General features: G+C 36.8%; 1 protein-coding gene across 3 annotated transcripts in view; it reads right to left on the minus strand.

The window, feature by feature from the left end:
* Nucleotides 1–26,984, minus strand: part of FAF1 (Fas associated factor 1) — a 518,332-nt gene that overhangs the window by 431,260 nt on the left and 60,088 nt on the right. The window contains exon 2 of one of the 3 annotated variants that reach the window (XM_045477316.1): nt 15,021–15,089. In XM_045477316.1, the coding sequence (XP_045333272.1) occupies nt 15,021–15,089 (69 nt within the window). Of the gene's footprint in view, nt 1–15,020; nt 15,096–26,984 lie in introns of those variants that run through there. The other 2 variants (XM_045477318.1, XM_045477317.1) reach the window with 2 other exon arrangements.

Consider the following 26,984-nt stretch of genomic DNA (forward strand, 5'->3'; position numbering starts at 1 on the left):
CTCTCAAGAGTAAATAATTTTTTTTTAAAAAAACCATCAAAATCAAAATGCATCCGACAGAACTGAACAATTTTAAAAACAAAACCATTTAAATTTTTATTTTCTTTTAAATGTTCAAGCCTTAATTAAGTAGCATATACTACTTCTTTCATAACTAACATAAAGCTTTTAGCTTAGTTTCACAACAGTGAGCTGACTCCTCATGATTTCAATTAGTTTAACTGCATGTTCTAAAACATAGGTTAAACAAGTATACTAGAAATAAAAAAACAATAAATATTAGCCAGAGTTTCAAATTTCATTCAACAAAACATTCACACAACAAAATGTTCATTCACACAACAAAATGTGGGCACATTATTAATTAACCATAAATTAACACACCACTTTTTTACTAGGTCTTAAAGTCTCTAAACTTTTACCTAACATAGGTTTTACAAAAGAGATGTTTGGGTCATGCAAGGAAGTAACTCTAGAATGAGATTATATTTAAAACAAAAGTAGTACAACATGGAGCAAAATCTAATGAAAAAATAAGCAGAAAGTCAAGTAGCAGTCAGGGGTAAAAACGTAGACATCAAACAGTTATGTTTTGATAATGTGAACCACTGCTGAGGTTAGTAAACTGACAATTTCATGTTTGTAAAAATTTAAGTATTCTTCTAAAAGGTAGAATTCTTTCACATCCACTTAATCACACTTTAAATAGCAATAGTCCTTCACTGTACTTAAGCTGTCTCCTGAGATGCAGAACTGATGAAAAACTTCAGACAGGTTGGGTCATGTGAAGAGCTTTCTTTATGGTAGCACAACCAGATTAGCACAACCAGAAATAAACAGAAGGAGAAAAAGACAGAAAGGATTTGTTTTCAGACATATTACTCAAAAAGCTGCAACAGAAGACCATCTAAATGTTATTAGAGAGATAATTAAATCAGCCCAATCATATTCCTTGGTATCTGAGTTATCCTCCCTCTTTCCTCAAACTTTATATTTGCCAGGTAAGGAAGAGTACTAGCAATAAGTCTTTTAACAGCAAGTACTTGTCAAATATGCAAAAGATGGGGATGGAAAATAGACTTAAAAATTAAAGTGTGGGGGCACCTGGGTGGCTCAGTCGGTTTAGCATTCAACTTTGGCTCAGGTCATGATCTCATGGTTCATGAGTTCAAGCCCCACATCAGGCTCTGACAGCTTGGAGTCTCTAGCCTACTTCAGATTCTGTGTCCCCCTCTTTCTCGGCCCTTCCCCTGCTCACACTCTGCCTCTCTCTCTCTCTCTCAAAAATAAATAAACATTTAAAATTTTCAAAAAAAAATTGAAGTGTGCTAGTAAGAAAAGCAGTCAAATAAGCATTTATTAAACAAATATCATGTGCCAAGACAAAATTAATAAGAAACACAATCCTGGGGCACCTGGTGGCTCTTGGTTAAGTGTCCAAATTCAGCTCAGGTCATGATCTCATGGTTCTTAAGTTTGAGCTCCACATCAGGCTCTCTGCTGTCAGCGCAGAGCCTATTTCAGATCCTCTGCACCTTCTCTCTCTGCCCCTCCCCCCACCTCTGCCCATTCCCCACTCACATGCATGTGCTTTCCCTCTCTCTCTCTCAAAAATAAACATTAAAAAAAAAAAATGCAAGCACTTTCTTCCAGAATCTTAGAATCTATTTGAAAAAAGTGCATAAATATATTTAAAGTACCACTAGGTAACCAAAGCAAAAGTTCTTTCACTTGACAATACGAAATTAGTTGTGAATGCCGGAAAGGAAAATATAGCAGTAAAGAGGAGATAGATACACACACACTGCTATGGAAAATTTAATACCATGACTTTAAAGGCATGAACATTTTTATGGATTGACAGACAAGAGTTCAGAATCACAGCTTTACTTCTTATCAGATGCACAAGCATGTACAGTTTACTTTATTGGGCCCCAGTTTCTCATCTATAAAAAAAACCTAATACCTACCTATCCACCTTTTGGAACTGCTCTGAAGATTAAATGAAATAATGTAGGTAAACCACTTGACGTAATACCTAGCACAAAGTACACCCTCAATAAAAGGGCAGATGGTAGAGATGGAATGATAGTCAAATTACAAACTGAAAAAGTGAAAACTTCTGTAGAACAATGGGCTTATGGTCCCTCAAAAAGAAGGAAAACAAAGAAGCCTATAGCAGAGGAGAAATTAATATGAGATATTCCTTCACAATAACTTCTCTTTTGTCATAGCAAGGATCTGTGCAAGTATAAGCCAGTGTCTAATGGCCATTGATGAAGGGCAGCACTCAATGCTTGGCTGCTTTCTGATGACAACAGAGACTCATTATACCACTGGCTAAACTAGTTCATTCATAAAACTGCAGGTGTTCAAAACACTTGTATAAAGTAGAAAAGCAGTACACACTCAAGGAACTCTACAGCCACATCCTGAGTAGGGTAGCAAAAGAAATTTCCTAAGGAATTTTAGGGTAATCATTAAGACACATTTCTTCAAAAGTGAAAATTGGTGTAATAGAAAGATCTCAAAGCACCTCAATGAATCTGAAAATGAGACAAATTATGTGCATGATAATTTTCCTTACGTTTGACTCTTCAGTGTTTACCACTACATACAAGCTTCTATTAATACAAATCTACCAATGAAGACTAGTAATTTAATAATGATCCAAAAATAAATAGGAAGATTTGTTTCATTTTTGCATTAATTTGAAACATGTAAAGATAAATACAAGCACTCTGAATAGAGTCTTTCTTCAGCAAAACAGCTATGTCAGCACAGGCAGAAAACTAGAGCAGAACTATGGTGCAAAGTTCAAAAATCATTCCCTAAGAGCATAGAGTACTTAATATGTAGTATGGCCAGGTTTACTTTTACTTTTTTTTTACTTTTACTTTTCATGTGGCACTGGGTTATCAAGTATATGTCAAATATCTTTCCCTAGATCTCCTTGAGCTTACTAGAAATTTTATTTTATTGAAGGAGTTTCATATATACAGACCTGTGAAACAACTGGCATAGCATCTTGTCCTGCCATTATCTACATTACAAAGTTGTTAAAAAGATTAAACAAAATGGTATGTATACAAGTATTCCAAACACTGATGAAGTTCTACTAAAATTTTTGCTTATATTACTATTCATATTTGATTTTTACAGAATCTTAATAGGAATTAGAACATAAATCAATTTTTCATAAACATTTCATGTATCAAGGGATCTTGAATGTAATTTAATCCAAACCCCTTATTATATGTAAAAAAAAAAGTTCAGAAAGAAGTAACTCAGCTTAGACCGTACTCAATAAAAGAATGACAAGAGATTTGAAAAGCCAGCCTCCTGATTCAAGATGAATACAATGGGTTTTCACTATAGTTAACTGTCTCACATTTTGGTTACTCACAATTAACACAAACTATATAGATTTCTATTCTCCACTGGCACAAATTCTTCTGTACTGAAAACAAAAAATGAACACTGGGTCAAATCTGGAGCCTACATTAAAATTTATAGTGATTACATAGCATGCTTCCATGCAATCTTTGTAAGAGATTCTAATTCTTTGGCAGTCATTCTTCCTTATGTGCTCATCTTTCTGGATATAAACTGAAAATACTCATCTGCAAGGAAGGAAATCAACCATAACAACGTTAATCTCTTAAATGTAAGTGAAAACAAGGTGAAAACTCAGTCTGAGGTAGATGGAGGCAGGCAGAGTAAAACTACAGTCTTCATTTCAAGTAAAACAGTAGCTCGAGATACTGCCCAACAGAATTAAAGTTCATGTGGGGTGCCTGGGTGGCTCAGTTGGTTAAATGTCTGACTTTGGCTCAGGTCATAATCTCGTGGTTTGTGGAATCAAGCCCCTTGTCGGATTCTGTGCTAACAGCTCAGAGCCTGGAGCCTGCTTCAGATTCTGTGTCTGCTCCTCTCTCTGCCCCTCCCATGCTCATGCTCTGTCTCTCAATAATAAATAAAGGTTAAAAAAAGAAGAATTAAACTTCATGTTATTTTGTTTTCAGAATTTTTGCATATATAACCTACAGTTACCCCAAAATAGAGTCAACTGGGGAGTACTTAGAAAAGGGTTTGGAAGCACTAGTTTGTGAATAGCAATATAATGAAAATAATGTACAAGATCGGGGTAAGCGACTAATAACTAAAATTCCTGGGACTCAGTGATATTTTCATACAGAATATGTAATTTGTGTCTACATCTATAAAATAGCAAAAATACTTGCAATCATTATTTTTCAAGAAGTTATTCCCATTTGAGTATAATATACATGTATAAGAAACCAGATGTCTTATCAAATTTTCAGTACACTTATCAAAGTCAGCTACCATATATTGTTACTTTATTTAAGATCCTACTCTATCTAGCATAAATCTGGATAAACTGTAAACACTCAGTACTGATGTAATGGGCTTTCTTAAAATCATCACAATCCCAAACTGTGGTACCTAACTCACATTTCTCTACCCTTCTCTAGCAAAATGGGCACAAAAACACGGGAGAAGTTGAACTGATATATACAGGAAATCTTAAATATAGATATGTCCAAGGTTTAAAACTCAAATTATGCAAACTGTTCCATAAGGCCCATAAAATATAGAGCAGTGATAATCAAAATTTAGAAAGATAAAATACACTGCACAGGCAAAATACATAAAACACCATATAAAAAGTGTCATGATACCAATGAAAAGTTTGAACTAGTAAGTTATTCAAAATATTCAAGTTTCATTTTTTAAAAGCATAAACCTTGTATAAAAATAGGACAATGAGAGAATGTATAGAATATAGTTACACAGCACAGCAAATTTTTACTGTGGATAAAAGTGGATTATTTGCAGAGAAAAGCCAGTTAGGACATATATTTCAAAAGAAACCCAAAGATTAAGGTTGTGAGAGAGATCCTGATGCTTTTGTGTGGGCCCGAAAAAGTGTGAAATTACATTTCTGCAGAAATTTAACACCAGTGTTTTTAAGCCAAGTGCTATTACAATATTTTCCAAAATCAAATAACTGAGAAATAGTTGAAGAAGAGTACTCGTGCCACGCAATTATTTAACACTACCTAGGAAAATTGTCCTTTACAATATTCTAGATAGAATGGACTCAGAAAAAGGCAGAATCAATTAATGTTTTACCCTTCAAAGCTAAAGAACATGGACCAACAGAAAGGACATTAGGAAAGAGTTTACATTCATTTCCTGCCCCCTCCCCTTGACACCACAACTGGTAATTTTCAGATGAAAGACTTGTACTCCATCACTCTAAGCCCACAACCTCACTTAACTCCATCCCATACTCCTTTCATCAATACCACACAAGATTAGCTTGGTGGGATTTTTAATCTCAAACAACAATTTATATCAACCTCTCCAAAAGACACCCTAAAAATACACAAACTAAATAATGCACGTGAGATTGCAAAATAAAAACTTCAAGACAAGAAACCTGCAGACATTATTCTGAATAAGTTCCTGACACTTTCCATCTCCATAGAAATCATGGACATGTCATCTATACAGTGCTTTGTTAAAAATATAGCACAACAGATTAGGAAGATACGGTGGCAGAGTAGGAGGACCCTAGGCTTACCTCATCCCACAAATACAACTAGATAACTATCAAATCAACCAAAATGCACCAGAAATTTATCTGAAGACTGGCAGAACAAACTCCACAACTAAAGGAAGAAAAGAGGCCACCTCGAAGAAGGTACAAAATGCAGAGATGCAATCTGAGAGACAAACAGATCATGGCTGCTGTGGTGGGAAGAGCCCCAGTTGCAGACAAGGGTGAGAGAGCAGGATACAGGAGAACACATGGAAAAACGAATCCCCACAGCAATTGGCTTGGAAAGCATCAGGGCCCAAATTTCAGGAGTTCTTGCAACCAGCAGGGGTTTAAGCCTAGAGTATTAAAGGTCAACATTCTTTGCTCTGAGAGAGCTCAAAGGACACTGTGGCTGCTCGTGAAGAGAAAGCAGGACAAACAGCCTATGGACATACAGCATGGAAACTGTTCTGAAGAGAACCTGAGGCAGTGGGGAGATTATTTGCTCATCTTGGAACATGTCCCAGAGAGGCAGCATTCACAGAGAGACCCTGCTGGAAACAATGGAACTGGCAGATACCACTTCCCCCCACCCACCCCTCAGCATAAGCACAGGGCCACCAGCAGGAACAAGCACAGTGTCGACACTTGCTACCTAACTTGCTTAAACCAAGCCCCACCTCCCCATATTTCAGAAGAACCACCTTCCCAATCACAATTGCCTCAGTCCCAGTGAGGTGGCTTCTCCCCAAGAAGACCCACCCAAAACCCCCGCCAACACCATGACGCCCACACAGGAGTTTTGCAAGGCCTTTCTTCTAGTGGTGGCAACTACAGGTCTCATTTCATAAGCAGACCAGAACACACCTAGTTAAAACATGCCATATTCAGGGGCACCCAGGTGGCTCAGTCAGTTAAGCATCTGACTTCAGCTCAGGTCATGATCTCATGGTTTGTGAGTTCGAGCCCCATGTCCGGCTCTGTACTGACAGCTCAGAGCCTGGAGCCTGCTTCAGATTCTGTGTCTCCCCTCTCTCTGCCCCTTCCCCGCTTGAGCTCTGTCTCTCAAAAATAAATAAATGTTAAAAAAAAAAAAAAAATGCCACCTTCAGGCCAAGGACCAAACACTGCCCAACCCAGGCAAAGAGAGCCTCTGCAGACAACTGGCCTGAAGGATAAAGTGGTCAGGACAAAACAACAGAGCACATGCAGCACTCATGGGGACATTTCTGGAAGCGCCAGGCCCTAGGCAAATAGGATACACTACACTGCAGGGCACTAGAGGACTTCTTCGTAAAACCATTACCCTCAAGAAAAGGAAATGTTGATGACTTTCCTAACGCAGAGAAAAGGGAACAGAGACTTAGGAAAAATAAGAAGACAGGAATTTGTCCCAAATGAAAGAAAAGAATCAGACCACAGCTGCAGATCTAAGTGAAACAGATATAAGTAACATGGTTGATGGAGAATTTAAAGCTACTTACTGAAATTGAGAAAAAAGTGGTAGACAGTGAGACAATTAACCCAGATAAGGTATAACATAGCAGAGATAAAGAGCTAAATAATCAAAATGAAAAATATACTTGATGTAATGAACAACAGGATGAAAGAAGCAGAGAAATGAATTACTGACCTAGAAGACAGAATAATGTATAGTTATCTAGCTGAACAAAAGAGGAAACAGAATTATGCAATACTGGAATAGACTTAAGAAACTCAGTGACTCCATCAAACACAATGATGTTCATTTTATAGGAGCCTAGAAAGAAGAGAGAAAAGGGGGGAAGAGAATTTATTTGATGAAATAGCTAAAAACTTCCCTAATCTGGGGAAGGAAACAGACATCCAGATCCAGGAGGCATGGAGAACCCCCATCAAAATCAAAAAAAGAAGACCCACAAGACATACTGTAATTAAAATGACAAAATATACCAATAAAGAAAATACTAAAAGCAGTCAGATAAAAAAAGGTACATACAAAAGAAACTGCATAAAGCTATCAGCAGATTTCTCAGCAGAACCTTCCAAACCAGAAAGGAGTGGCATGATATTATTCAGAGTGCTTAAGGGGAAAAACCTGCAGCCAAGAATACTCTATACAGCAAGGCTATCATTCACAATAGAGAGATAAATAATTTCCAAACAATAACTAAAGGAGTTTATGATCACTAAACCAGCCCTGCAAGAAATATCAAAAGGGACTCGAGTGGAAAGGAAAGAGAAAAAAAAAAAGACAGTATAAAGGTAGGAAACACAAAAGTAGTCAAAGTGAGTATTCTTGTAAAAAAAAAAAAAAAATCAGTCAAGGAACTTACAATATAAAAGTACATAGCATATGATACCATATACCTAAAATAGGGGGTGGAAAGGAGTAAAGAATGGGTTCAAACTTAAACAACCATGAATTTAATATGGACTGCTATATGCAGAAGATGTTATATACAAACCTAATGGTAACAACAAATCAAAAACTACTAATACACATACAAAGAATAAAAACAAAGAAATCCAAATGTATGACTAAAGAAAACAAGGAATCCATGAAAGAAAGACAAGAAAGGATCAGGGAAAATTTTCAGAAACAACCACAATACAAGCGATAAAAAGGCAATAAATACATTTCTATCAATACCTACTTTGAATATAAATGGACTAAATGCTCCAGTCAAAAGACATGAGGTGACAGAATGGATTAAACAAACAAACAATGGCCCATGTGTAGGTTGCCTACAAGACTCATTTTAGACCTAGAGACACCTGCAGATAAAAAGTGAGAGGATGAAGATGCCAAAAGAAAGCCAGAGTAGCAATACTTACATCAGACAAAATAGACTAAAACAAAGTCTGGGGGCACCTGGGTGGCTCAGTAGGTTAAGCATATAACTCTTGATTTCAGCTCAGGTCATGATCTCACAGTTTATGAGACCAGGCCCCATGTCAGGCTCTGTGCTGACAGTGCAGAGCCTGCATGGGATTCTTTCTCCCTCTGTCTCTGCCCCTCCCCTATTCATGCTGTTTCTGTCTCTCTCAAACTAAATAAATAAACTTTAAAAAGTTTGGCTAAAAATAAAAAATGAAAGTAATAAGCATAAATAAGTAAAGTTTAAAAACAAAACAAAGTCTATAAAAAGACAAAGAAGGACAATATATAATAAGAAAGGGGACAATCCAACAAGATATTATAATTGTAAATATTTATGTACCCAACATGAAAGCACCCAAATACATAAAACAGTTAATAACAAACATAATTGATAAATAATAATAATAATAATAACAATAATAATAGTAGTAGGGGACATTAATATCCCACCGACATCAAATAGGTCATTTAAACAGAAAATCAACAAAGAAACAACGGCTTTGAATGAAACACTGGGCCAGATGGATTTAACAGATATATTCAGAACATTCAACCCTAAAAACAAATACATATTCTTTTCAAGTACACAAGGAACATTCTCCAAAATACATCACATATTAGGCCGCAAAACAGGCCTCATCAAACTTACAAAGAGTGAAGTCATACCATGCATCTTTTCTGACCACAAAGCTATGAAACTAGAAACCAACCACAAGAAAAAAATCTGGAAAGAGCAGAAATACAGAGAGGTTACATAACATGCTACTTAATAGTGAATGGGTCAACAAATAAAAGAAGAAATTAAAAAGTACATGGAAACAAATGAAAACACAATTCAAAACCTTGGGAGGCAGCAAATGTGGTTCTAAGAGAGAAGTTTATAACAATACAGGCTTACCTCAAGAACCAAGAAAAATCTCAAATAAATAACCTAATGATGCACCTAAAGAAGCCAGAAAAAGAACAAAACCTAAAACGAGCAAAAGGCAGGAAATAATAAAGATTAGAGCGGAAATAAATGATGTAGAAACTTAAAAAATAATAAATCAATGAAACTAGGAGTTGGTTCCTTGAAAAAAAATCAATAAAACTGATAGACCTCTAGCCAGATTTAACAAGAAAAAAAAGGAAAGGACCCAAATAAATAAAATCACAAATAAGAGAGGACAAATAACAATAGATATCACAGAAATACAATTATAAGAGAACATTATGAAAAACAATATACCAACAAATTGGACAACCTAGAAGAAATGAATAAACAGAAACAAAATGGAAACAAAAATACATAGAAATTTGAACAGACTAATTACCAGCAAAAACACTGAATCAGAAATCAAAAAACTTCCAACAGGGCTGCCTGGGTAGCTCAATTAGTGGAGCATCCAACTCTTAATTTTGGCTCATGTCATGATCTAGGGTTGTGGGATCAAGCCCCACATCAAGCTCTATACTGAGCATGGAGCCTGCTTAAGATTCTTTCTCTCCCTTTGCCCCTCTCTCCCCTGCTCTCGCATGCATGCTCTCTCGCTCCCTCTCTCTCTAGAATAAAAAAATAAATAAAAACATTTAAAAAAATTTTTTAAACTCCCAACAAACAAAGGTTAAGACCAAATGGCTTCACAGGCAAATTCTACCAAACATTTAAAGAAGAATTAATACCTATTCTTCGCAAACTATTCCAAAAGATAGAAAAGGAAGGAAAACTTCATTCATTCTATGAGGCCAGTATTACTGATACCAAAACCAAAGACACCACAAGAAAAGAGACCTAGAGGCCATTATCTCTGAAAAACACAGATGCAGAAATCCTCAACAAAATATTAGCAAATAGAATCCTACAATACATTAAAAATATCATTCACCATAATCAAGTGGGATTTACTCCTGGGATGCAAGGATGGCTCAATGGCTAAACAATCAATGTGATACATCGTGTTAGTAAGAGAAAAAATAAAAACTATGATCATCTCAATAGATGCAGAAAAAGCATTTGACAAAGTACAACATCCATTCGTGATAAAAACCCTTAACAAAGTAGGTTTAGAGGGAACATACATCAACATAATAAAGGCCATATATGACAAACCCACAGTTAACATCATCCTTAATGGAGAAAAACTGAGAGCCTTTCCCTTCAGGTCAGGAGCAACACAAGGATGTCCACTCTCACCACTTTCATTCAATATAGTACTGGAAGTCCTAGCCACAGCAATCTCACAACAAAAAGAAATAAAAGGTATTCAAATAGGTAAGGAAGAAGTAAAACTCTCATTATTAGCAGATGACACGATACTGTACACAGAAAACCCTCAAGACTCCACCAAAAAAAACCGCTAGAACTGATACATTCATTCAGTGAAGTCACCGGGATACAAAATCAATCTACAGAAATCTGTTGCATTTCCATACAACAATAATGAAGCAGCAGAAAGAGAAATTAAGAAAACAATCCCACTTACAACTGCACCAAAAATAATAAGATAACTAGGAATAAACCTAACCAAAGAGGTAAAAGACCTGTACTCTGAAAACTATAAAACACTGATGAAAGAAACTGAAGATGACATAAACAAAGGGAAAGGCATTCCATGCTCACGGGCTAGAAGAACTAATACTGTTAAAATGTCTACACCCAAAGCAATCTACATATTTAGTGCAATCCTTATCAAAATACTACAAGCACTTTTCACAGAAGTGCAACAAACAATCCTAAAATTAATATGGAACCACAAAATACCCCAAATAGAGAAATTCTGAAAACAAAAGGCAAGCTGCATCCCAGTTCCAGACTTCAACTTCTATTACAAAGCTATAGTAATCAAAACAGTATGGTACTGGCACAAAAATAGAAATGTAGATCAATGGAACAGAATAAAAGTCCAGAAATAAACCCACAATTATATGGTCAATTAATTTTTGACAAAGCAGAAGAGAATATCCAATGGGAAAAAGTCTCTTTAACAAATTATGTTGAGAAAACTGGACAGCTACATGCAAAAAGCATAAAACTGGACCACCTTCTTTCACCATACACAAAAATAAATTCAAAATGGAATAAAGCCCTAAATGTAAGACCTGAGACTATAAAAATCATAGAAGAGAGTACAAGCAATAATCTCTCTGACATCAGCCAGACCGATTTTTTTCTAGACAGATTCCTTGAGGCAAAGGGAAACAAAAGCAAAATTAAACTACTGGGCCTTCATCAAAATAAAAAGCCTCTACACAGCAAAGGAAACAATTGATCAAACTAAAGGCAACCTATGGAATGGGAGAATATATTTGCAAATGACATATCTGATAAGAGTTAGTATCCATAATACATAAAAAATTGATACAATTCCATGCCCAAGAAACAAATAATCCAATCTAAAAACGGGCAGAAAACATGAACAAACATTTCTCCAGAGAAGACATCCAGATGGTCAACAGACACATGAAAAGATGCACAACATCACTCAATTCAGGGAAATGCAAATCAAAACTACAAGCAGATATCACCTCATGCCTGTAATAATGGCTAAAATTAACAAAACAGGAAACAACAGGTGTTGGCAAGGATGCCAAGAAAGGGAACCCTCTTGCATTGATGGTAGGAATGCAAACTGGTACAGCCACTCTGGAAAACAGCATGGAGGTTTCTCAACAAGTTAAAAGTAGAGGGGCACCTGGGTGGCTCAGTCGTTGAATGTCAGATTTCGGCTCAGGTCTTGATCTTGCTTGCGGCTTGTGAGTTTGAGCCCCACATGGGGCTCTTTGCTGACAGCTCAGAGCCTGGTGCTTGCTTTGGATTCTGAGTCTCTCTCTCTCTCTTTCTCTCTCTCTCCCTCTCTGCCCCTCCCCCACTCAAGCTTGTTCTCTCTTTCAAAATAAATAAACATTTAAAAAATTTTTAAGTTAAAAATAGAACTACCCTATAATCAATCTAGCAATGGCACAACTGTTTAACCAAAGGATACAAAAACACTAATTCAAAGGGATATATACACTCCAATATTTACAGCAGCATTACTTACAATAGCCAAATTATGGAAGCAGCCTAACTGTCCATTGACTGATGAATGGATAAAGCAGACATGGTATATATATACAATGAAATATTATTCAGCCATAAAAAAGAATAAAATCTTACCATTTGCAATGACATGGATGGAGCTACAGAGTATAATGCCAAGAGTAATAAGTCAGTCAGAAAAAAACAAATACCATATGATTTCACTCATATGTGGAATTTAAGAAACAAAACAAATAAGCAAAGGGGGGGAAAAAAGACACACACCAAGAAACAGATTCTTAATCATAGAGAACAAACTAATAAGGGTCATCAGAAAGGAGGTGAGCAGGGAGGAAGTGTGAAATATGTGATGGAGATTAAGGAGTGCATGTGTCATGATGAGCAGAGGGTGATTAACAGAAAAACTTAAAAGAAAAAAAGAAGGAAAGAATAAAAATACGTTTAAAAGAAGATTGTATCATTGTAAAAGCATGGATTTCAAGTCAGACCATAATTTCAAACATTTGTAAACTTTGACAAGTACCAAAGGTGTTCTTTGAACATTTTTCTTATATGAAAAATAAGGAAGCTCTGGTTTAATGAAATAGACAATCTCAAAAATGTACATATTAATGCAACCATCCTGGAAGGCAATTGACTATAAATATCCAAAAACTTAAATATATATATAATTTGACCCAGAAATTCACTTATGATTTGAATTTATTCAATATCTTCTAGGAAAATAATAGGTTACAGCACGATGTTCAACAATATTCTCTACAGTAATGTGTATATTAGCAAAACACTGCAAAAATCCTAAATGTCTAACAGCATAGGACTGATTGGTAAAATTATGCTACAACCATCCCTTGAAATACCATGCAAACATTAGAAGAACATTAAAAAGAATAAGCAGTCACATTTATTTAGATAAAGACATTCGTGATATGCTGTTGTGAAAAATGCAGATTACAAAACAGGAGGACTAGAACTAACTCATCTGTATTTAGAAAAATTTAATCACACAATTAAAAGAAAACACCCTTGCATAATATACTAGAAAATGTTAAACAATTAGTTGTACAAGCTGAAAATAAAGATTTTTCATATTTTGAGTATAAAAATTAAAAGTAGTAAATCTTCACAAAACACATAGATAATTAATGGTTGATTATATAAATGCATGCATGGACTTGAACATAGCTGGATATCTAATCTCAGCTCTCTAAGCCCACATCTCAAGTTTTTACCTCTGAAAATTAACACTTCTTCAAAATTGTAATTTGGACTTTTTTAGGATTTCAAAGGCACTGAGGGACACCTGTGTCATCCCAACACAACCAGTATTATTCCAATACTGTTAAACAATTCATGTTTATGAGGCACTTGGGTGGTTCAATTGGTTAAGCATCTGACTTCGGCTCAGGTCATAATCTCACAGTTGATGGGTTCAAGTCCCACATCGGGCTCTGTGCTGACAGCTCAGAGCCTGGAGCCTGCTTTGGATTCTGGGTCTCCCTCTCTCTTTGCCCCTCCCCCACTCATGCTCTGTCTCGGTCTCTCAAAAATCAACGTTAAAAAAAATTTTTTTTAAACAACTCATGTATAGTTTGCTTCGCAATTGTAAATAAATTACAATTCTGTAGTGCTGTGTCCGGACTTGATTTATGAGTTACTGCCTCCCACCATTCAAAACATTAAACCACTTCTATAATAAACTGTCTGAAGTTCACTAAAAAAAATTTTTTTTAACCACACAAGAATGTCACTTCTTTAATAGCTTTAGAAAGGGGTGATCAATAGTGAGAGCTCCAGGAAGTGAGGAGGAAACATCAAATAGAATTATTCTGACATTTAGACATGTCTGACTTTTCTCTCCTACCAAGCATCTCAATCAAAATATTACAGGGGAAGAGGAACCTTAATACACAGTGAGAAGAGAACAACTTTAAGAACCATATAATTATCTAAGAATTCATAATAATTTAGTAATTTAATACTGAACTAAATATGAACTTCATATTAAAGATAAGACATTTAGATTTTGTGCACTGAGATTAAAATTATTAATGGCTATGGTATCCTGAATCATCTATAAGGAATGTTAAGGACACTGAAAAATTAATAAAATTTGATTACTGGTCAGGGAAAGAAAAAATTCTTGAAATAATTCTGAGGAAACAAATACTGTATGATCTCACTTTTATGTGGAATCTAAAAGAAAATGGAATTCACAGAAACAGATTAGATTGGTGGTTATCAGGGGTAGGGCAGAATGAAGGTGGTCAAAAAATACAAATTTCCAGGTATAAAATGAATAAATGGGGATCTAATGTACAGCAAGGCAATTAGAGTTAACAAAACTACACTGTATACTTCAAAATTGCTAAAAGAGTATATCTTAAAAGTTTTTATCACACACAGAAAAGTAACTGTGAGATGACAGATATGTTAACTAACCTTATTGTGTTGATCATGTCACAATATACATGTATATCAAATCATCAGGTTATACACCTTAAATTTATATGCTATATGCCAATTATATCTCAACAAAGCTGCAAAAAAGAAAAAAAAGAAGTACTTACCACTAAGTCCCAATTATTTTGTTCAAGCAATGTAATAGCTTCATCAATGTTTTCAATGCCAGTACATGCCTGGAAACAAAGTAAGAATTTTAGATATGAGTTTGCGAATGGGGAGGTTAATCTTAAAAAGGTAAAGAGCATAATGTGTAATTTAAGTTTGAAAAGGTATGTGAATAAAGCCAAGACACTAAATCCCTAACACATCTTAGCATTTTACAAATATGGTTTGAAAATTAATTACAAAGTAAATTTACACTGCACTGAAATAAAAGACAATGAAGCAGTAACAGAAAGCTATGTTTCAATCTTGAGCTTTAGAGCCTAGAATAATCTCTAGATTTCTAACTGCCCAGAGGTTTTATTAAAACATTTCTGATGACAACCATGTAAAAAGAACTTCAACCCATACCTATACAAAATGTAACTCAAAATAAATAACAGATTTAAAGTAAAACCTAAAACTATTAAAACTTCTAGATCTGTGCTTTCTGATATCGTAGCCACTAGACATACATGGATAGGGAGTCCCTGAAATGTGCCTCAACTGAGTTAAGATATGCTGTGTGAAATACATGTGAGGGTGGGAGTTAGAACAAAAATTAAAACGTAAATTCTTTATTTTTAAGGGGCGCATGGGTGGCTCAGTCAGTTAAGGGCCCAACTTTGGCTCAGGCTGTAATTTCACAGTTCGTGAGTTCAAAGCCCACTAGGCCCACATCAGCTTCTACACTGACAGTGCAGAGCCTACTTGGGATTTTCTCTCTCCCTCTCTATTCCTCCCCAACTGCGCACACAGGCCCTCACTCTCTCTCTAAAAAATAAAGAAGCTTTTAAAAAAATTATTAAAAGAATTAATAATAATTTTTCAGAGCGCTTGGCTGGCTCAGTTGGTAAAGCATGCAACTCTTCATCTCAGGGTTGTAAGTTCGAGCCCCACAGTGGGTGTAGAGAGACTACTTAAAATCAAAACCTTTAAAAAAAATAATTTTTCTATTAAATGTGTGTTGAGATGACCATTTTGAACATACTGGCTTAATTAAAACATAATTTTTTTAGGTTTATTTATTTGGGAGAGAGCTTGCACAGCATGGAGCAGAGAAGGAGACAGAGAATCCCAAACAGGCTCCACAATGTCAGCACAGAGCCCAAGGTGGAGCTTGAACTCACGAACCATGAGAGCATGACTTGAACCAAAATCAAGAGTAAGACACTTAACCAACTGAGCCAACCAGGTGCCCCATTTTACTTTCTTAATACTAAAGAAAGGATACTAAAACCTTTCTAGTTACATTTATTAATTCCATTCTAATTTTAGTGCTGAAAACATATGAAGAATCTAAGAAATCTTCAGGAGCTTTAGACACAACAGCTAAAGTAAAGCCCAAAAATACTGATAAAATGGACTTCATTAAAATTAAGAATGACTGCACTTTGAAAGACACTGCTAAGGTTATGAAAAGCCAGGCCACACACTGGGAGAAAATATCGGCAAAACATACCTAATAAGATTAATAACCAAAATATAAGAAGAAGTCTCAAAACTCAATTAAAATAAATAATAAGAGGCACCTGGTGGCTCAGTCGGCTGAGCAACCGACTCTTGATTTCAGTTCAAGTCATGATTTTAGGGCTCGGGGGTTCAAGCCCCACACTGGGCTCTGCGCTGACACTGCGGAGCCAGCTTGGGATGGTCTCTCTCTCTCTGTCTGCCCCTCTCCTGCTCATGCTCTGTCTCTCTCTCTCCAAATAAGTAAACATAATTAATAAACGGATGGATGGACGGATGGATGGATGGCAAAAGATTTCAACAGAAACTTCCCCAAAGAAGATACACAAATAAATACACATGAAAAAATGTTCAACAGCATTAGTTAATAGGAATATGTAAAACAAACAGAGATGTCACTTTGATACATTAGAGTGTCTAAAATCCAAAACACTAACATCAAGTGATGGTAAGGATGCAGAAGAACCAGAACTCTCATACACTGATATATGTATTACATAAGAATCTCAAAATTATATGGCCACTTTGCAAAGTTAGTTAGCAATTTTCTTAGAAAGTTATGATATAGTAATCCCACTTCTTAGGTATTATTTATCTAAGAAATTAAAACTTATGTTCACATGAAAATTATACATGAATGTTTATAACAGCTTTATTCATCATCACTAAAAACAGAAGACATCCCAAATTTCCTTCAACTGTACATTCATGCAATAGAAAATTACTCAGCAACAAAAATGAACACATTACTGATGACTCAAAACAACGGCAATAAATCTTCAAATGTATTATGCTATTGTACATATGTACAACTGTACAATGTACAACTGTACATTGTACAATGTGCTATTGTACATTACTATGCAATGTGTTTTGAGCCAGGCTCAAAAGCTTACATACTGTATAATTCCAATTACATAACATTTTAGAAAATGCAAAGTTATAAGAACAGAAAACATATTAATTATCAGAGGCTGAGGATAGGAAGAAGGGTTGACTACAAGGACCAAAGGGGAAATTTGCAGGGAACACCTGGGTGACTCAGTCGGTTAAGCATTCCAGTTGGCTCAGGTCATGATCTCAGTTTGTAGGTTCGAGCCCCACACAGGGCTCTGTGCTGACAGCTCAGAGCCTAGAGCCTGCTTCAGATTCTCCCTCCCTCCCTCTCTCTCTCAAAAATAAATAAACATTAAAAAAAATTGGGGGGGTATCTGGGTGGCTCAGTTGGTTAAGCATCTGGCTTCAGCTCAGGTCATGAACTCACGGTCTGTGAGTTCAAGCACCACATAGGGCCCTGTGCTGACAGCTCAGAGTCTGGAGCCTGCTTCTGAGTCTGTGTCTCTCACTCTCTCTGCTCCTCCCCTACTCATACTCTCTCTCACTCTCAAAAATGAATAAATGTTAAAAAAAATGAAAATAAATAAAATGAAAAAAAATTTTTAAAGAGGGAAATTTGGGGAGTAAGGGAATAATTTGATTCCTGGACACCATAAAAATATAACAAAGGAAACAAGTAAAAAAGGCAATCTTCATTTTAAGCTGAATGAAAAACCAGAGATAATCCAAAGGCTCCAAAATAGTAACAAAAGCAGCTAAGAACAGTTAAGATACGGCAGAAGCTGCACAGGAAGAAGTGGAGAGAAAAACTGTAAGAGGTACATAGTGAGCCCAACAGCAACAAACATCGGAAAGCACAAGCAAAATACACTTTCTCAAAGACATCATCCTTTTTTCCCTCAGAAAAACATGTAGGTGGTAGTTCCAAGAGCCAATCCTTCCACAGAAACACAAAAAATTGAAAACCGTCAGAATCAAATTTCTCAGAACTCTGGAAATTGGTCAAAGGTTTGTACAAATCAAACAAATGCTGAAACATGAAAAAGGTGACTTCAAAACAGTGTGAAAGCTTTGCAATGTTTTTATTTCCCTTTCTTCACTCTTGGCTCTGTAAAAGTCTTGAATATACTAACCCACATTCCTACAATTGAACCCTAGTCCCTGGTTCTAGAGAGCAGAGCAGACACTGTTCTCAAAGAATTTGTCTGCTGTGACCTGTGCAAGGCTACCTGAAGGACTGACTCAAGGCTCTCGCCTTTGTTTTACCAACTCAAAATTCTCCTAGTACAGAAAGAGCAGCTATACTCTGAAGAGGACATTCTTCATAAAAATTTTAAGGCAAATGAAAAACTCACTGCCACTTGGGACAAAATATTCCAATGGAGGCAAATAACAGGCAAGCCAAAAACCTGCAAGAAAAAGATGGCAAGACAATTTCTTTGGGAAAGTACGGCACTAAAAAATACTGGGAGTTTAGAAAGCCATGCACATGTCCAAGGCAAGACACCTACTCAGAGAAAACCTGAAAAAACTACCGACTCATCTCTAGGCTCAGCACAAAAAAAGAGAGAGTTGTAAACAGCCTAAGTGTTAGAGTGCTCCAGTACAGAGACAGCCTGCGTTCTTTCTTTTTTTTTTTCTCTTTTATTTTTATTTTCTTTTTTACTCCAGATATTAAAAAAAAATCTCTCTCATACCATTAGCAGATCACAACTAAGGAAAGATTTCAGAGACTGTTATGTACCAAATGTTTGTACCCCACTCCCACTGCCCACCAAATTCAGATGTTGAAGTCCTAAGCGCCACTGTGATGGCACTCAGTAATGGGGGGCACACGGGAAATTATCAGGTTTAGATGAGATCATGAAGGTGGGGCACTCATAATGGAATTAACGTCTCTTATAAGAAGACACACCAGAGAGTGCTTGGTGTGTGTGTGTGTGTGTGTGTGTGTGTGTGTGTGTCCCTGCCACATGAGAACCAAGAGAGAAAGCGGCCATCTGCAAGTCAGGGAGAGTTCTCACCAAAAACTAACCACACTGGCACCACTGATCTGAGACTTTCAGTCTTCAGAACTATGAGAAAATATCTCTGTTCTATGGTATTTTGTCACTGTAGCCCAAGCAGATTAAGACAGAGACAACTCATCACCAAAAAAAATTATAAAAATTGTTTAGAAAAGCAAGTGAACAAATAACAACCCACAGAAAGCAACAGAAATGAACCATAAAGAGAGGTAAAAACTTGAATTCCAGAGTTATCACATTATATATTTAAAATAATCACTTGTGAAAAAAGAAATTGTGATGTATACAGAGCAACAGGAAAGTATGACCCATTCAAAGGAGAAACTAACAGAAATGGTCTGTGAGGGAGAAGAGACATCAGATTTACTGTACAAAGATTTTCAATCATCATATTAAACATCCTCAAAGAGCTCAAAGAATCCATAAACAAAGAGCTAATGGGAACCAAAATGACAATGTGTCAAACAGAGACTATCAATAAAGACATACAAATCACTTAAAAAAAATTTTTTTTCAACGTTTATTTATTTTTGGGACAGAGAGAGACAGAGCATGAACGGGGGAGGGTCAGAGAGAGAGGGAGACACAGAATCGGAAACAGGCTCCAGGCTCTGAGCCATCAGCCCAGAGCCTGACGCGGGGCTCGAACTCACGGGCTGCGAGATCGTGACCTGGCTGAAGTCGGACGCTTAACCGACTGCGCCACCCAGGCGCCCCACAAATCACTTTAAAAAGAACCCAAGGAAAAAAAATCTTGGGCTGAAAAGTACAATAACTGAAATGAAAAATTAACTACAGGGTTTTGATAGCAACTCTTGAGGAGGCAGAAGAAAGAATAGAGAACTGGAAGGTAGTTCAAATGCAATTATCCAATCTGGGAAGCACGAAGAAAAATGAACAGAGCTGAAGAGATAAGTGAGACCCACCAAATACACCAACACATGCATAACAGGGAGTTCCAGAAGGAGAAGAAATAAAGAGGCAGAAAGAATATTTTAATAATGGCTAAAAACTTAATTAAATTTGGTAAAAGACTTAATAAACTACACATTCAAAATGTTCAAGAGATTCCTAAAAGGATAAATGCAAAGACATCCATACCAAAACACATTACAATCAAGCTATCAAAACTCAAAAAGAGGGGTACCTGGGTGGCTTAGTCGGTTGAGCATCTGACTTCGGCTCAGATCATGATCTCATGGTTCGTGGGTTTAAGCCCCGCACCAGGCTCTGTGCTGACAGCTCAGAGGCTGGAGCCTGTTTCAGACTCTGTGTCTGCCTCGCTCTCTGCCCCTCCCCCACTCGCACTCTGTCTCCCTCTGTCTCAAAAATAAACATTAAAAAAATTTTTTTAAAAACTCAAAAAGAATCATGAAAGGAGAGAGAACTTCATCTACAAGGGACCCCCAATAAGATCATCAGCTAATTTCTCAACAGAAATTATAAATGCCAAAAAGCAGTAGGATGACTTATTTAAAGCAAAACAAAAGCAAAAACAAAAACAAGAAAAAACTATCCTTTAACACTAAACCAAAGGGGCACCTCGTGTGGCTCAGTCAGTTAAGAGGACGACTTCAGCTCAGGTCATGATCTCACAGTTCGTGAGCTACAACTCCACGTCGGGCTCTGTGCTAACAGCTCAGAGCCTAGAGCCTAATTTGGATTCTGTGTCTCCCTCGCTCTCTGTCCCTCCCCCAGTTATGCTCCTGTCTCTCTCCCTCAAAAATGAATAAACATTTAAAAAATTTAATATAAATAAATAAATAATAAATGTAATTATATAGGCAAACACAAAAGCCAGTATTATTATATTTTTGGTTTATAACTTTTTTCTACATTACTTAAGAAACAAATGCATAAAACAAGATTATAAATTGACATTAATGAACACAAAATGTATAAATTGACACTAATGAGCACAGAATGTATAAAGATGTAAGGTGTAATAACAACATGAAGAGGGAGCGATGGAGCTGTATAGGAGCAGAGTTTTTGTATGCTACTGAAGTTAAGCTGGTATTAATTCAAAACAGATTGTTATAATATGGAGAGGCTATTTATAATCCCTAGAGTAACCACTAAGAAAATAACTAAAAAACACACAGAAAAAGGGATGAGAAAGGAAACAAAACAGTACAGTACCAAAAAGTCAAGTAACCAAAAAGGAGACAATAATGAAGGAATTGAGGAAACTGAGAAAAAAAGAATGACACACAGAAAACAAACAGCAAACTAGCCAAACTAAATGCACCCTTATCAGTAATTATTGATTAAACTCTCCAATTAGAAGTCAGAGATAGGCAGAATGGATAAAAAAGACATGATCCAACTATAGGCTATCTATAAAAGACTCACTTCAAAATCCAAAGACATAAAAAGGTGAAAAGTGAAAGGACAGAAAAATATGTGTGCAATTAGTAACCAAAAGAAAGGCTGGCTCACGATACTAATATCAGATAAAGCAGACTTTAAGTCAAAAATTTTCATAAGAGAAAGAACTGATAAAAGAACAATACATCAAGAAGATATAAAAATAAGAAATACATACATACCTAATAACAGAGTCTCCAAAATACATGAAGAAAAAATTGACAAAATTGAAAGGAGAAATACAATTCTACAGAAACACTTGGAGATATCAATACCATACTTTCAATAAAGGACAGAATTAAACAGAACATCAATAAGGAAATAGAGGAATTGAAATATAGTTATTAAGTGACTAGATTTAACATTTATAGGACGCTCTACCCAAAACAACACAAATACATATTTTCTTAAGTGCAAATGGAACATTCTCTAGGAAAGAATATATAAAAACAAGTTTCAACGAATTCTGGAAGATAGAAACCATAAAAAGTATCTTTCTATGACCAAAAGGGAACTTACACCTGTAAACATCTTATTAAAAAGAAGATTAAAATAAATAACATCACACCTTAAGGAACAGAAAAAGAACAAACTAAACCCAAAGCCACTAAAAGGAAGAAAGTAATAAAAATATGAGACTAATAGCAGAAAAAACAATAAGGAAAATCAACAAAATCAAAGACTGTTCAAAAAGATTAACAAAATTGACAAATGTTTAGACTGGCCAAGAAAAAAAAGAGAGAAGACTCAAATTACTAAAACCAGAAGTGAAAGCAGGGATGTTACTACTGACCTTACAAAACTAAAAGTATGAAAATAATACTATGAATAATTATATGTCACCAAATTAGATAACCTACATGAAATGAAAGAAATTCCTAGAAACATACTATCTACCAAAACTGACTCTAGAAAAAACAGAATTCAAATGGACTTATAACAAATAAAGAGATTGTATCAGTAATCAAAAGTCTCCTATAAAGAAAAGCCAAGGACCTGATGGCTTCACTGCTAGATTCTACCAATTATATAAAAAAGAATTAACACCAATCCTATAAATCATCCCCAAAGGGGCACCTGGGTGGCTCAGTCGTTTGGGCGTCCGACTTTAGCTTAGGTCATGATCTCGCAGTTTGTGAGTTCCAGCCCCACGTCGGGCTCTGTGCTGACAGCTTGGAGCCTGGAGGCCGCTTCAGAGTCTGTGTCTCCCTCTCTCTCTGCCCCTCCCTCACTTCTGCTCTGTCTCTCTCTGTCTCCCCAAAATGAGTAAATGTTAAAAAAAAAATTTTTTTTAATCATCCCCCAAAAACCAAAGAGGGGACACTTCCTAAGTCATTCTGTGAGGTCAGAAGCATCCTAATAATGACATCAGATAAACAGAGCACTAAAAAAGAAAAACACAGACCAACATCCATTGTGGATATAAATGAAAAAAATTCTCAACAAAATAACAGCAAACCAGAACCAGCTACATATTAAGAGAGGATTTATCCCAGGATTGCAAAAGTGATTCAACACAGAGGAATCATTATACCACATATATAGACTGAAGGAAGAGCAAAACAAAACAAAACAAAAATATCAGCTCAAATGATGCAGGAAAAGTATTTGAAAAATCCAACAACCTTTTCATGATAAAAACACATAAATTATGAACTTTTTGGGAACTTTATTTTTTTTAAGTTTATTTATTTTTTGAGAGAGAGAGCGCGCGACATAGAATCTGAAGCAGGCTCCAGGCTGTGAGTTATCAACACACAGCCTGACACAGGACTCGAACCCATGAGGCGTAAGATCAGGACCTGAGCCAAAGTTGAACGCTTAACCGAATGAGCCACCCAGGCACCTCTTGAGGGGAACTTCTTTAACATACAATATATTTATGCAGAACCCAAAACTAACAGCATACTCAATGATGAAACACTAAAAACCTTTACCCTAAGATTAAGAACAGGATAAGAAAGCCCACTTTTGCCACTTCTATGTAACATTATATTTGAAATCCTAGCCAGATTAGGCAAGAAAAATAATAAAACACATCAGAACTGGAACAGAAGAAGTAAAACTATCCCTATTCCCAAATAATATGATCTTAAACATAGAAAATCCTCAGGGCTTCACACACACATACACACACACACACACACACACACACACACACACACACAAAGTTGTAGGATAAAAAATCAACACACAAAACTTAGTTGTATTTCTATACACTAGCAATGAATTGGGAAAGGATATTAAGAAAATAATTCCATTTGTGATATAGACTAAATGAATAAAATATATAGAAATAAATTTAACGAAGGAAACACTGAAAACTGCTCAAAGAAATTTTAAAATACCTAAATCAGTGAAAAGACATCCAATATTCATGGATTGGAAGACTTACTATCATTAAGAGGACCATACTACCCAAAGAAATGTACAGATTCAATACAATCTCTATCAAAATTCCAACAGCCTTTTTTGTAAAACGGAAAAGCTGATCCTCAATTTCAAAGAGAACTGCAAGGGACCAATAAGAGTGAAAACAATCTTGGGGGGAGGGAGGGGGGAATCAAAGTCAAAAGACAATTCCTGATTTCAAAGCTTACTATAAAGCTACAGTATGCATTGTGATACTGATATAAGACAGGCATACAGAACAATATAATGTAACTGAGAGTCCAGAAATAAACCTATATACATATATAGCCAATTGATTTTTTTTTAACGTTTATTTATTTTTGAGAAAGAGAGAGTACAAGCAAGGAAGGGGCAGAGTGAGAGAGGGACACACAAAATCTGAAGCAAGTTCCAGGCTCTGAGCTGTCAGCACATACCCGACGCGGGGCTTCAACTCATGAATGTGAGATCATGACCTAAGCTGAAGCTGGACATTTAACTGACTGAGCCACCCAGGCACCCCTATAGCCACCTGATTTTTGAAAAGGGTGCCAAAACAATTCAATAGGAAAAGAACACTCTATTCATCAAACAGTGCTGAGACAGGACGCCTGGGTGGCTCAACTGGTTGAGCATCCAACTCTTGACTTTGGCTCAGATAGTGATCTCAGGGTTGTGGGATCAAGCTTCACATTGGGCTCTGCACTGAACATGGAGCCTGCTTAAGATTCTTCCTCTCTCTCTCTCTCTCTCTCTCTCTCCCTCTCTCTTTCTCTCTCTTCTCTCTCTTTCTCTTTCTCTGACCCTCTCCCCCACTCATGCTTTCTCTCTAAAATTAAAAAAAATATATGTTTCTTCTAAAAAACAAAAAACAGTGCTGAGACAACTGGATACCCACATGCAAAATAATAAATTTGGACCTCTGCTTCACACCATATATACAACAATGAACTCAAAATTGATTAAATTACTCAAAATAGAAGAGTTAAATTTTAAGTCTTAGAAAAAACTGTAAGGGTAAATATCCATGACCTTGTGTTTGGTAATGGATTCTTAGATGTGACATCAAAAGCATGAGCAACAAGAGAAAACGCATATACTGCATTTCATCAAAATTAAAAATATGTGTGCATCAAAGGGGATTGCTGAGAAAAAAAAAAAACAGCAATCTACATAATGGGAGGGAATATCTGCAAATCGTAGGTCTAATAAGGGTTTAGTTATCCAGATTATATAAAGAACACTTAACAACTCAAACACAAGAACACAATTTGATCTTAAAATGGGCTAAGAACTTAACATATTTCTCCAAAGGTACACAGATAACCAACAAGCACCAAAAAATATGCTCAATATCACCAACCATTAGGGAAATTGAAATCAAAAGCGCAATGAGTACCACTTCACACCTCCCAACATGGTTGTAATTAAAAATAAATAAATATAGGGGCACCTGGGTGGCTCAATCAGTTAAGCATTGAACTTTGGCTCTGGACATGATCTCACAGCACAAAGGCTCATGAGTTCAGGCCCGACATCAGGCTCTGTGCTGACAGCTCAGAGCCTGGAGCCTGCTTCGGATTCTGTGTTCCTCCCTCGCTCTGCCCCTCCCCCGCTCATGCTCTGTGTGTGTGTGTATCTCTCTCTCTCAGGAATAAATAAATGAAACAAAAATTAAAATAAATAAATAAATAAATAAAATTCTAAAAACAGTAAATAACAAATGTTTGGAAAGACATGGAGAAACTGGACCCCTCACACACTGCTAATGACACAGTAAAATGGTTCAGCTGCTGCGGAGAAGAGTTTGGTGGCTCCTTAGAAACTTAAACAAAGGAGGAGCCAAGATGGCGGAACAGCATGGAAGCTTTTTATGTGTCTCGCATCCATGAAATACAGCCACCAACACTAAACCATCTACACACCTAAAAAACTGATTGGAGGATTAACACAACAATCTGCAAAACCTGAACCACAGAATTCAGCAAGTGCGTGGAGAGGTGAATTTGGGGAGCAAGAAGCCGCAAAAAGTAGGGAGCCACTTCTGAGGGTGGAGAGAGGATGGAGACTGGGGGGGAGCATACTGGAAAAGCACCCTCCCCAAAAGGGGTGCTTTTCCAGTATGCTCCCCTCCCTCACCAAAAGCAGTTGAAGAGAAAGTGGAAAATTGGAAATAGCCACAGGGACTAAACTACAAAGGGAGAAATGAGAAAGGAGAGGGCTTAAATTCCATTAAGACTTCAACAAGGGGAGCGCAAAGGCTGCAACTCCGCAGATCGATACCTGGTGGTGCTCTGGTGGGAAAGGCGAATCCTCAGGAACAGAGTGGGGTCCGGGAGGTTCTCGGGCCACACAGGGAAAAGAGGTTCCACTGCTGGAAGGACATTTGGTAGAGACTGTTGAAGCCACCTGGTCCCAGTAGACCCCAGAAGGCGGCCACATTCACTGGTGCTGGGGCAAGGTCATTCAGGGCAAAGCCTGGTGCCAGATGTGTGTTGTAATTTTCCATAATCCCTGAAACGCTGCTGCTACACTGTCTCGTGAACTTTTTCTGGGGTGGGCTGGCACCTGGCCGCAGTCTCAGGGCACCAGTAACAGCAGGGTCCAGCGGGTGTTCCTGGGTGCAGCCAATATTCGGCCATTCCTCATTCAGCCATTGCTTGGTGAGACCCTCCCGCAGAGGGGCAGAACGTATCAAAGCCACAGCCCTACAGAAGTAAGGGGCCGGGGAAAACAGCCACATCAGAGACAAAACTCGGGAGAGACGTACTGCCTGGGGCCTGGTCACAGAGAGTGAAAAAGCAGGGAGTGGACGAGAGCTAAAGACAGAGG

Source organism: Leopardus geoffroyi, chromosome C1 (assembly GCF_018350155.1).
Source record: "Leopardus geoffroyi isolate Oge1 chromosome C1, O.geoffroyi_Oge1_pat1.0, whole genome shotgun sequence".
Taxonomy (NCBI): Eukaryota; Metazoa; Chordata; class Mammalia; order Carnivora; family Felidae; genus Leopardus; species Leopardus geoffroyi.